Source organism: Lepeophtheirus salmonis, chromosome 1, assembly GCF_016086655.4.
Source record: "Lepeophtheirus salmonis chromosome 1, UVic_Lsal_1.4, whole genome shotgun sequence".
NCBI classification, from domain to species: domain Eukaryota; kingdom Metazoa; phylum Arthropoda; class Copepoda; order Siphonostomatoida; family Caligidae; genus Lepeophtheirus; species Lepeophtheirus salmonis.
The window spans coordinates 6,527,426-6,541,559 of NC_052131.2; the positions used below are offsets into that span (position 1 = coordinate 6,527,426).

The 14,134-nt window shown below is 28.4% G+C and overlaps 1 protein-coding gene across 4 annotated transcripts in view; it reads right to left on the minus strand.

Moving 5' to 3' along the window:
- Positions 1–14,134, minus strand: part of LOC121115573 (glutamate-gated chloride channel) — a 263,024-nt gene that overhangs the window by 24,744 nt on the left and 224,146 nt on the right. For all 4 annotated transcript variants that reach the window (XM_040709661.2, XM_040709659.2, XM_071887606.1 and 1 more), the window contains exons 4-5: positions 1,443–1,567; positions 682–749 (exon numbers count right to left, since the gene is read on the minus strand). In XM_040709661.2, the coding sequence (XP_040565595.1) occupies positions 682–749; positions 1,443–1,567 (193 nt within the window). The remainder of the gene's footprint in view (positions 1–681; positions 750–1,442; positions 1,568–14,134) is intronic.

Genomic DNA, 14,134 nt, shown 5'->3' on the forward strand with positions numbered 1-14,134 from the left:
TGCGTTCTAGCGAGTGCTTACTCTATTTCTGATTATAATTGGCATCCATTTCAAAAAAAGATATTTCTAAAAATGTATTTTTATTCGCCAAACGTGTTTCCTGAAGTCAATTTAAAAACTATCTTGAAAAGTTCTTTTTATTAAGCCCCAGGAGATAAAACACACTTTTTTAAGTTTCTTATAATTAAAACGTTTATGTATATACTTGTTTTATTTTCCCATGGTACTAAAAGCTTAGTTCTGCATTTCTTTTTTGTTAATTCTATGCTAACGTCTATATTTCTTGTTGATAAAGATATCTTTAAAACTTTTTCTAAATTACTTTATTCTAAAAGAAAGAGTTGATATATAAAGCCATGCGATAATTTTACAAGGATTTATCTTTTAAAAATAAATATCATTTGAAAGAACCATTTAAGATATAATTATTTTTTTTTCACAATTGTATTTGCAACAAAAAATTTAAACTATAAATAACTTTCTATTACCTATTTCCTATTTCACGACATTCTTTAAGCAAAAACATTTTTGTTTTAAACTATTTTCAATATTTAGACAAAGTTATATTATGAAAGAAACAGAATCAAAATACTTTGTACTATGTTTCATAAAGAAATATTTTGCTTAAAATACAAATATGGAAAATAATATTCCAAAAATATACAAATATTTGATTCTTACCATTTTGACATCATCAATTTTAGCAAAACTTCGTATGTACAAATTTACAACGATGATTGTAGCAGTATCTGAAAAAAAATTCAAGAAAAAAATATTTCAATTTATGTAAATACTTTTTAACATATTTAACCAAAAATATAAAATTAGAAGTCTGCGTATGAGAGGAAAAATATAAATTTGTACCATTAGAATTTGTTTTTGTTATGTTCATAAATATCTGAAACTTTTTTTAAAATGTAGTTATTAGACTCCAGGATATGTAAACTATTAATTTATTGCTATTTTAAATGCAAACATTTCTTGAATTGATAGTTTAGTTATTAAAAATTTGATTACTACATTATACGAAAATTAATAAAAAATTAAACAACTATGAATCCCAATATATGTACACTCAAAGTATGTATGTATTTATAATATCACTAACAACGAATAAGAACCATAATAAAATTATCATTAAAAATCAAACTTATAATTTCATTGAGAGGGATTAGCATGAGAGAGTGAAATCATTATATTTAGAGGATCATCGTGACTGAACCTACATTTACAGCTTGTAAATAATAAAATTTACAAGCTGATTTTAGAAATTTGTTATAGAAACAAATTTTTGAAGCAATATTTAAGCTACAATTTGATCAAAAAAGTGTTGGGTACAAAAAAATAATGTATCATTTAAAATTATTTTAAATCTAATACAACCATTTTCCTCTATTTAAAAAATCTACCCACAGATCATTATAGATTAAATAAAAACTCACCCGTTCCATTTCGACCAGAAGGTCGAATCCTATTGTCATAGACATCTTTTCCTAAGATGTTATCAAGTATTTTTTTTTCTTCCTCTCGATAATTGATTGGCCCTCGCTGTACTTGTCGAAGGGATCTAAACATTAAAACAAATAAACATAATTAAAGAATGGTGTTTAAAACTTCTAATTGAGGCATAAATATATAACATTAATTTTGAAAAAATATGTTTTTCTATTAAAAGTCAATTTTTTAACTGCCATTTATAGCGTAAATTAATTGGCTAAAATATATTAAAACACTTAGAGTTTATAATATATACCAATTTTATTTATTGATTAGATCATGGACAGGTAAATCTTTGAGTGAAAGACCACATTAGAGAACTTGTAATTTAAAATATATATTACTTAAAAAAGACCAAGCACATATTCATACAATTGATTTTTGATGATGGTGTTCATAAATAATCAACCACTCTCATGTTTTTGTCAGCTGTCATTTTTTTTATTTTTCTTACACCTTATTAATGTTCTGTACGCTAATTGATTGAACTTCAATTAGCTGTTGGGGATAGTTAGAAAATTACTTTCTTTATTCTTGTATTTCTTTATTATTTCGTAGAGGTGAAAAAGTTAGATATACAATAAAGATTTTTATTTGTTTTATTTATAGACATAAAATACACTAAGCAAAACTAAAAGAAATTTTTTGAAGTCGAAAGTGAGTTGATATATAGATCAATCACTCCTAATCTTGTATGGAATCATCCTTTACTTCTATTAACCAATTCCAGGTGATGGGTTGATTAATTTACCAATACATATAGAAATATATTTTTTTTCAATCTACATAGACCATTTCTTAATTAATTTTTCTTTATTTGTGATTTGGAGTACTTTACTTAATATTATATAAAAAATAAAAGAAAAAATTATGAACTGGGGCACCGCATTGCTCAAGAGTCTAGCTCAAATCGAGAGTGTTGTTCAAATTAAAATTAGGGCTTCTAAGAATAGGCAAATATCTTGAAAAGGATCAGATTTAAATACATGCTAAATTTCAATTGCAAATGTTTTTGTGGTCGTTGATGTTGCTCAAAATCAATTTTTAGTCATTTCTATTATTATTTTTACAGTTTTATTTCATTTTGAAATAACGTGGTTAAAGAATTAATCTCTCGCTGGTAGGGTTTGCATAGTGAATTATAAGAATATATTGTTATCATAAGAAAAATCCAACAGTTATTGAAATTTTAGAGACAGTTTTAAATATGTTCCATTTTTTTAGGCAAAAGAATGGAATATAGATGAAAAAAGGATATGGACCTTAAATTTTTCGATAGCGGTTATATATATAACAGGGGTCAAGGAAGAGTTGATCTCTTTTATGCAACAACTGTGGAGGGAGAATTAGATTAAGGAAGGAGTCCTGGGCTATACTTATAGGTATAATAAATCAGTAGCACTTCTGCTGATAAAGTCTGGCAACTCATGAAAGCTTACACAAATGTATATCTGTCTCGCTTATAATTTAGCTGTCATATTGATTCGTTTTCTATCTATTTTTAGGAGGGAAGCAGCTAGCAAACGCTTGAGAAGGGAAAACGGCCATCTCCTTATTAGTTTTTACCTCTTGATAAAGACGATGCAGAGGTCCAATGTGTAAAGGAAAGGTGAAGTTTGGCTGTTTCAGATGCAATATTAGCCAACATCCACATAATTTCTATAATTATCATAAAATATAAACTATACCCGTATTTATGATATTTTTTTTTTGAAATTTTCATAATGTAAATACAAAATGAATCTGAATATGTCTATTAATATTTTTAAAAGTTTGATACTAATAATTTCATAACAATTATGTATCTAAATTAAATATTTGAAGCCCTTTCCATGCTGTTAATATATCTATCTATTACTACAACAATTTGATTTTTTTCGTTAACTTCTTTTTCACATTATTTTTTATTTCAATAGTATTATTAATTTTATATTTAAAAACTATTTAAATATAGAAACATTTCGGTATAGAGTCTTTTCTGGAACTGTAGAAGTGTCTAATGTATTTTCGTTTGAAACAATGTGCAGTTTCTGCTAGGCCTCTTCTGAGAAGATAATATATCTTTGTGGGAATTTCCAAAAATACAAGGAACTATTTAGTCTACTATTACTACCCAAAATAAAATTAATTATGATACTGCAAAAAAGTTATTTTTAAATGGTTGATGAACGTTGGTTTCTTTTTTATATGGAAGTATCGCAAATGTAGATAATTCTAGTCTAATAGAAGCTTTTTTTAACTTTTTTTTTTTTTTGACGATATAATTGTTGTGAATATTAGAGTCATTAGAAAAAAAAAATCCTTAGTTGGAAAAAATAGGCTTACTACTTCCAAATAATTTGAAGCTCCTTTTCTGTTTGTGTTTGAAGGAAATGTTTTGAGATCCAATAAAGGTAACAACATGTTGTTTTTATAAAGAAACATATTTCCCTCTCTAAATGATGTGGGTCAAGGATTACTCAACTTTTACATTAAACACGCATTCATTCCCCCCTTCTCTTTTTTGACCAACTGAGGGGATTTTTAAAAGCAGAATAATTACGTATAAAAGGAAAAAGGGAGCTCAATTAAACAATGGTACAATAATTGTCTAAAATAACTTTTATATTTTTCGGGTTGATCTATTAATTTTAAGTCATGAAAATAGTAATCAATAAAAAGTTTTTGAGTTTTTTAAGACAGTCATTAAACAATTGTTTTTTAATCAATTCTTTCTTTCATTTCACTACTAATCTGTTAATAGAAAAATGGGTTTAATTTCGTTTAAAAAATCAGAGAAAACAGAGTGCAGGGTCCTTGTATATATAATACAGCGGTGAAATGAATGTTTCTCATTAATAAAGCAATCATAAACATTGATTACTTAATGAAGTTCAGGTAATAAATCATTCGAAAATGTCAATAGTGATCCAAAAACTAATCATTACACCCTTGAATATATAGTTATACACTATAAAAAGGAAATAAAAAAAATTTCTTTTATCTTTCCTAATAAAATATAAATTAATGCTACAAGGATATAAATATTTTCGTAAAATCCTATTTTCCCGGATTTTTTCAGAGTTTTACATCTACAAGAAATTTTCAGAAAATATTTTCCCTAGGGAACTCTTCATTTTATTATTGGATGATATACGTTACATTTGACCGTTAAAGCCGGATATAATAAATTCGTATACAGTAAAAATACACTTATCGTCAACAGTCTCTCAGATACCAATTTTTACTGAATAAAATACTTAGGATAGAAGAAACATAAAGTCAAAAATTCGTGTAAAGTCAACTTTTCTCATTTTTTCGTATCAACTTCTATGAAACTCAGTAGAATTAAAAATATTTGATCTTTTTTATAGTTACAAATTGTAAGCTGGAGTGACATTTTTTTAACGTATCTTACATTTCAAATTTATTTCAATCAATACGGATACAGGATACATATCTTGAGTGCCCCCAAAAGTCATTTTCAATATAAGTTAAAAATACTCGATGATCTGTCAATAGTAGGATCTAATGAAACACTGGTTGACTGGAAATAGGAAGATTCAAAATTACTTATTTATGTAAGTATCCAATTTTTTTTGGTTTTTTATATAGTTCGGATGTAAGAAAACTATGGACATAGTCAACTTTTCAACTGAAAATCCTTTATTAGGATTTGACTCTATATACATAGTTAAACGTTAAATAATATTGAAAATAAACTTGAAATATCCAAAAACATATCACTCGATTTATTGTTTTTACAATTCTCTTGGTATAGACAGTCATGTTGACTCTTAGAACGTAGTGTTTTATATTTCATAATTATACAACCCCCAGGTTAATCAAAAATTAGTCCGGATTGAATTAACTAACATAATTAAAAAAGCTGAACCCGATGGCTTTATCTCAATTTTTTTTATTAATCGGGCACATAAGCGGTAAATAGAAGAAGAATTTTTGTTAATAAATTATGGGTATTGACGACTATCTTAGAATAATAAGTTGGCGAAACGGTAATTTCGTATTTTTTGCATTATTTCAATACTTTATAAGAAGTGTAATAATATTTAAGTTTAATATGCAGCGTTTTGTTCGAGAACTTGATGCCAACGAGAATCCAACTTCATAATGCCTTTCTTGTAGAAGCCATTGTCCCTATTGCGAAATAAAAAGGTCAATCAATTTTCGCTAGCCTCTATTGTGGCCAAATTTATAAACCCTAGCACGTTGGCCATGGCCAGGAACAAGTGGTTTTTACTTGGTGACAGGTCCGGAATGTAGGGTTAATGCATAAGAACTTGTCATTCGAGCTCTCGTAGCTTTTTGGACATCATCCAAGATAGATACGGCCTGGTCTTGTCTTGAGGATGTCTTGTTGTTTCCTATTCGCCAATGGTCGAGTTGTTCACAGTAAAGGCAGAATTGAGTATGGGAAAAATTCACTGCTCAATTCCACTGGTGTGTAATACGAACCTAAATAGTATTGACCTGTATACATCACTAAATTTCTTGTTCGCTTTCGACGCGTTTTCACTTTCGGATAGTAAAAAAATAGGGTGAATTGCTTTCTTTGACAAATCTATACTCGACGCACGATAATTCACAACTGAACCGGACAAGCACAATACTGTACAAAAAGCGTTTGTGGAGTACTTTCACACCTTTACAACACTTTATAATTGATCCAATGTGACCAATAACTAAAAAGATATACTAAGTTCTTAAAAAAATGAGGTGGGGAAATAAAAAATTACTTTATCCCGAGCCTAATAGATGTTTTCTTCATAGAATAAGAATAGAAATACTTAAGTTTCACAGTATTTTCTATTTACGAAAGATATCCGGATGTTTCCCGGGATACTGTAATGTAAAAAAATGCCTCCCGGGAAATGAGATATCCTTTTATATTTGTCTATGTAGTATATAGGTTAGTACTTGTGGTTCATTTCTAAATGTAATAAAAACAACAAGACTATGATGAATGATGTCAGTAAAAAGTAAGGAAATTTTTTATCATTATTATTTGCTATACATGAGTATGAACAAATATTATAAATGTATATATTAAGAAAAATATATACATACATATAAAAGTCGGTTCATCTTTCTTAATTACAGAACCATGAAAGTAGAAAAATAATATTTTGCCTTTCATTCTATATATGTATAATATATAAAACAAAATAAATGAAGAATATTAATTCCATATTATCTTATTCCAACTCTAAAAACTACTTATCTTTTTTTTATTGAAAATTGATTCTTTAAATTGATTAATTTAGACTTTTGGGCACGTATAAAGTAAATGTAATAAAAAAAATATTTTCTTTTTTCAGTCCCACATTTAACGTAGAAGGTATATCACTTAAAAATTCCAGAACTTTGGCCTTACATACCATAGCTGTGAGATTTCCTGGTTGTTTAAATGCAACCATTGGTGGAAATGGGAAGATTTTTTCATTGTGGGATCCCTCACTATTGTGTTCCAGTGATTCTGAATAATTTGTTAAACACTCGGTGACTGTGGTTAAAATGCAATGGATAATACAACTCGATTACATTCCACTTTGACACTGGATTTGAGTGCTTTTTCTCTTGGTATGACCATGGCTCTTTTCAGACATTATTCAAAAACTCTTCCAGTTGTAAGCTGTAAGCCCATTAAAATATTTCAAGTAGCAACGTGGCCCATTAAAAGGTTGGACATCCCTGTTCTAACATATCTTAATAAAAACTTTCTCAAATAAAATTATTAATTAAAATAAAATAAAAAATGAAAATATATCAGGTATTAAAATACCAAAGTTTAATTAATTCAATATATGGGAGGTCACTACAGGATTATGTACATATATTTTTTAGGAGGAGGGGGGAGTTTTAGTTTTTTACTTAAAAAAAAATCCAAAAATCATATTTAACAATATATAGACTTAGAAAAAAATTCAAAAAAAAAGTAGATTTTTACAGATAATTAATTTTTTTGGACAAAAAAATAAAACGTCATATATGAAATTTGTTGGAAAAATATCTAAAATTCATAGTTATTCATAGAAAATTAAATTTTTGGAATAATTCATCAATTTGGGGAGGCTACATCCCCTCCAGCCCACCCCCTGCATATGCACTTATCTCCCCTTTGAGAAAAAAAGTTAAGTTTTTGCATCATAAACAATAATTTTGGAGTGTCAAATCTTATTTATTCTGATCTTTATATACAAAAAAAGCAATGATAGTACTTATACTAACTGAATATTCTTCAACTTTTTTGCGCAATCAAAAGTTATTCTTGGACTTTTTAGTAAAAAAAAAAAAGAAAATTCAAAGAAATAGAAAAATGCCAAAGAACTTGTAATTTTTCTCATTATTACTTAAATTCATGCACTTTTTTTGACATCAAAAAGAATGAAAAATATTTTTATTTAATTTACTGGCGTAGTTTTAAATAATGCATAACTTCATTCAAGTAAATAATAATAAAATCAAGTTATAAGCAATGCATTAAAAATTGCATAAATTTTCCTGACAAAAAGTAAAAATAAACTTTTTCTTTTTATTGCTTAAATCAATTGAGAGAGAAATATTTTGCCTTGTCTAAATTTTTATTTGTCTGAATGATAATTTATTGAACAACCGTAAATTTATAAACATTTGTTTTTGAAAATTTGCACAAATAATGACAAATCTTCATGTACTCACATTAAAAGATATTAATGAGAAATAGGATACTATTATTTTAAATAATTAAACTGACGAGATATTATAAAAGTTTAATTTTAGCGTTAATGTCACTTTTAACCAATTCTATATTCCTAAAAAGTACACATGGGAGTTAGTTGCTACACAGAGTAAGTTGTTAATATTAAATTTCTAGCAAGCTTCTACGAGTAATTTTTTAGTACTTTCTTAAATTTTTAACTTGTAAATGTTGCAACCCAAAAGTAGTATGAGGAATTAACAGCCTACTTGTGATGTAATTCATAATAGAAGACTGACAAGAAATTTGTCCATTTTATGTAGTAAAAATATCAATATATACTTTTATTAGGATGCAATTTATTATTTCAGTTAAAACGCTCTACTTATGGTGTTAAAACTATTCTCTAAAATACATCATTTCAATTAAACAACAAATTTAGAAATTTTATTAGCTTTTGTAATTTATTTTTTTACTTCATACCGAGTGGTCCATTAAAATCTAAACACTTTGAGTTTTAAACTTTAACTAGATATAATTTATTTATTAACAATATAATTTCAACAAAATTAATACAATAAACAGATGTGCGTCTGACATGTTGTTTCTACACTTTTATGTAAGCTAGAAAGCTCAGATTTGTTTTGTTTTGTAATTAATTGCTTTTAGTGTACTATATCGAAATATGAATTAATTTCAATCCCTCAACATACATTAATTATTGAATTAAGTAGTGTTCAGATTTCAATAGACCACCCAGTATATACATACAGACCCATAGATATATTTGTGCAAATTATTAAATTTATGGGATGAGTTAAGACACCTAACAAATTAAAGTTTATAACCTTAATTTGATTTATGAAACTTAAATTGTCACCAATATGGATATTGAAATAAAATCTATCAATTTCTCATTCTTTGACTGTGACAATTAATGTACCCTACTGTAAGCGGAATTTGCGGTACACCACAGAGGATTAATATAAATAATTTGTGAATAAAAATATTGACGATCAATCGTCTAAGGATATAAATCCACATACAATATTGGTAAAAATCCTTCCAGCTGGCTTTTGTGCTTACCTGACCACAAACCATGATTTTACTATGAATTTTTCTTTTGAAGGGGATGCATGTACCACATCAATCTCACATAGAATGAATATAATTGATTAGTATTGAGCCAATACTGATAATAATGCCTATGAAAAACAAAACGGATGTTTACACCTACCTACTTATACCATGATTAAATGTGCATGCATAATGCAATATGAGAAGTAAACAATTACATGCAACAATAAGTATTGATCAATTCGAAATATGAATGAGTGCTGTTTGTTTTTAAAAATATGTACATATTTTGAAAAATAAACAAATATATATTTGCTAAGTATAAAAGGATTGCACATATTTAATAGCGTGTTGCCTTGACAGTCATCAAATTTTTGAGCTTACAAATATGTATGCATGTAAAAACTGACAAATTGATGAAATCTCTCTGTTAAATAACCCTGATTTATCAATGTCGTTGAAAATGTTAGTATTGTATTAGCTCGACTCAAATGGTGGTTCGATTTTCAAATTGAAAAAAAGAAAAAAAAAGAACCTACTTCATATTTTATTATTGAGTCGGTTTGATTTTTAATGCTTTGAGGTGAGTTGCTCTGTCTCTAAGTGATGTGATAATCAATCATGACTTCTAATGTGGTTCTTCTCATCTCTGAAGAGACAGAATGGATGACATATACCATAATTTTTGTAACAAATTCCACGTTCTTAGAGTTACTAAAAAATATTCGCACGTTAGCGCTCATATAGTAGATAAATAATTCGCCAAATTATCCTTCCACTTCCTCTTTGTAATGAAAGGAATACTCCCCGAGAACTTTTTCTCTTAAAGTAGTTATTTCTTACGAAATGCTAAATTTTAAAGAATAAACAATCTTTTAAAATATTTTAATCGATTTTCCTGACTTTTTCGGTCCGTTTTCTGCCATCATCAGAAAAATGCAAGAAATGATTTATTTATTCAGATACAACCGGAAATCCATTCCAATATATTTTGAATGTGTAACCTTTAAGAATTCTATTTTACGGCAAATACCAATGGTTGTTAACTTGAACTTTTAAATGTTTGAATTGTAGTTATTTAACAGGTGTAACTAGACAGAGAAATTTAACAAAGTCAACCTTTTTTAGTTTTGTGCATAATTTCTATAAAGTATAATTAAACCTTTAATTATAAAAGCGCTTGGGTGGGGGTGGGGGGGGGAATGTAGAATAGACGTAGCTCATGGACAACGCGCTCGGAACAAATTATTTTCTGGAACTCAATGTGCGTAAGTTTGTACTCTAGTCATCCTAGAGAAAGAAATATTCTCTGTGTAGATGGACTTTACCAGAAGATTCCTAGGTTATATAGAGTAAATGTAACACTATAGTGTTTACTTATACTTAATCAGTGCAACTCCATCTAACGAATTAAAGGAACATTAAAAAAAAAGAGAAAATAACGGGGTTTCATCATTATGAGACCTCTCATACCTATGTAAATATATTCTGTATTTACACACATACATATGCACAGTACCCAAAATGTGTACTAAGATAATATTACAAACTTAATTATTTTGATAAGAAAAATGTAAGCACTTCATTATCTCAAATATGAAGTTTTTCGTTAATTTCCAATGCATATTAATGGAAAAAAGAGGGGGAAGAAGGGATATACGACAGCATAATATGGAACCCACATTATGCATATAGGTATATACATTATGTATACTTAATATACATATTTATAACTTTGTACTCGGATAAGTTATTAAACAACATCAAGGGGGACATGAAACTAATAAATAGGAAAGTATTTGGCTCTTTAATTTATATTCTTTTCTGTCTAATATTTCCTCATGAAAAAAATAAACAGAGGTTGTATGTATGTTTTTTCTTTCTTATTCAATATCATATTTATTGATTAAATAAATAATAATTGTGTATAGTATCGGTTTAATCCTTTCTTGGAATTACTTATATACATATTCAATAACCTGATTATATATATGTATATATCGGGTATAAACTTGAAACTTGCACAGTATAAAAGAAAAAAAGAAAATAGCCTACCACTCTAGAATTATCAATTTAACAAAAATCTTGATTGATCTTTTTCTGATTCATAGCCTATGTCAAATTGATATATTCTATTTGACCGCCGATTGCAAGTATTGCAAACGAAGTTTAGGTCCAAGGCAGCCCACTTCTCGTCGACAGAAGCCCTCTTGGAATCAACGTTAAGGTTATGGATGCAATAGGCCCTTCTCTCGATGTGCAGCAGGGGAAAAAAAGACGATAGGATTGACCTCCGGACTCTATGGTTGCCACATTATCTTGTCCCAGAAAACGATGTTGTTAGCTAAGAACGTCTTAGTAATTTTAGTATTGCAAGCAGATCCCATCTTGCTGAATGACGATGGTGGCGTCAGGAAATATTGATTGGACCCAGGGACGAAGGTTGCCCTTCAAAACTTCAATATATATGGCTATCGTGAGCTTGTAACCATCCGAGAACCAGATCAGGGGCTCCTTGAGGGCATCATAATTAATGATTGTCTTTTTCCAGATCCCTCCTTCTTCCCTAGGGTGTTGTCATGGTGTAGCTTCTTCCTAACATTGTAGATTGTCTTAAGACCCAATTTTCTCAGTCTGGCGAATTCAGTTGGAGTGTGACCCACAGGCAGAAGAGTTAATGTCCTATGCCTTTAATCTCGCTGTGGGTCACACTCCAACTGAAGGTTCAACCTTTTTCTAAAAAAGGTCATTAAATAAAACCTTGTAAAGAGCCATGCCTTATTTAAAAAAAAAAAAACTTCTATTAGAGTCTGAAAAAATGAAATGTTAGTCGGAAAATTGGAAAACAATATCCAAAACCCTTTATAGAAAAATTGTATCACCGGCCACAAAAATATCAGTCCAATTTTTACATGCATCCAATTTTCTAACTGTCATAGGGAATAATGGAAAATCATATTTAAAAAATTAAATTTCAACTGAATTGGGGAACCTCTTTAATCGTCCTGAAATTTAGCATGGAATGGCCATTTCAAGTTATTGCAAATTTCCATACGCCATCCATCACCGATTTATCAAGTTCTGATTTTCAACCCCTCTTATGTACATTCTACTATCTTTCCTACCACTTGGCCCACTCTCTTGGGCAAATTCGGCGCCTTAAGTAGTGGATTATTTTGTCAGATAATTTTTAGAACATATATCAATTGGAAGAAATATAATCTATTTACGAACTTGTTTTTCCTAAACATTTGGAAAAAGCACAAAACACTCCTTGGAATCTACGCTGTGAGCGACAACATAACAATTGCTCAAGCTCTGGGACTCAGTGAGATGGTACTTCACTAGGCTAGGATTTAGGTCTCTGAAGGACTTGGCTCCTTGTTATATCTCAAAAAGACAATTTCATCTTGGCGGACTTTTGGTCTCCAAAATCGCAAGAATTAATTCCAGGATTGGCCAAGTGACCGAGAGGTGTAGGGCGAGTAGCCCTACACCTCTCGTAAAGAGACTATCATTGAGTCTAGAGGTGATTTTATTGAATTAAATAAATTATAATGCATCAAGCTTTCTTAAAATACTGTGGACATTTGAACTTTATTATGTGCCCCAGAATACTAATATGTTTGAAATTTTTATTAAAATAGTGAAAAATTATACCGTTTATATCTAAATCATTCATGGAATATTCAGTTACTGCATTATTATCACTCCAAGTACTGTATATCCTTCATTTAAAATAATTCATCTATTTTTTTGGTTGCAACTTGTACATACTGCACATTATTATTGTATAACAAACAAAAAAGGAAAATTTTCTTATTTATGTTGAATGAGAAATGTGAAAGAAAATATTGATCCCTAATACTAATCAATTATCAAAAAGAAATAAAACAATTTATTAATCCCTCAAAGTTCTGGGAACTTAACATCTGAAATAATATAGTAATCCTTGAATTAAAAATTTGTCCAAAAGAAAAGGGAAAAAATCAGTAGTTTATAATTTATATTATTTTCATCACTTGACACTTATAACAAGATACCATTAATGGGCTGTCAACAAAAAAGTAAATAATAATGATTTTATCAAACTTTACTTTGTATTTTTGACAAATTATCGTCAATTTATATCAACAAATTATTATTATCATTTAGAGATGCCACAAATTGCACTAAGGATAGTAAAATTCCCAATGAAAGAATTCAAAATTGATAAATCTCATTTCAATGGGACCATATTGGGTCCAAATTCAGTCTTAAAAAAATGTTTTGAACTATAGTTAATATTCTTGGGTGTCTCCTCCCAAAACTTTTGAAAACAAAGCCAATAGTTGAATTAAATATGTCGACGAATAATTGGCCCGTATATTGGTAAAAAATTCTTAAAAAAACTAAATTGAACATTTTGGCTTTTCTTGATTTATGTTCAAGATTGTTTTTGTGCTAACTAACCACATTTTACTTAATAGTAAATAAATAAATGGGATTGTGAACACTAGAGGATCTTTAATAATAACTTTGAAGGGTAATGCATTGTTGTTTTAACTCCAACTACTTATAATACAAATAATTTTATAAATCTAGAGTTACAATGTAGAAATAATGTTGTTCATTGATTGTTTTCTAATGTGATATCAAGGGAAAATATAAATTAAACCAATATATGTACATCAACAGCAACAGATGTGGTGAAAAAAGTGTTTTTTTTTTTTTTTAAAAAATGATCAATCTCTATCCTTGAAGTTTCTTTAGCTATATTTAGGATATTTATGTAATGAATATTACAATTGACTAACTTAAAATATAATCAAAATTTACAAAAGCATTGCTATGTTATGACTTTAATAACAAAAATGTAATACCAGGGAGCACAAAGACTGTTAA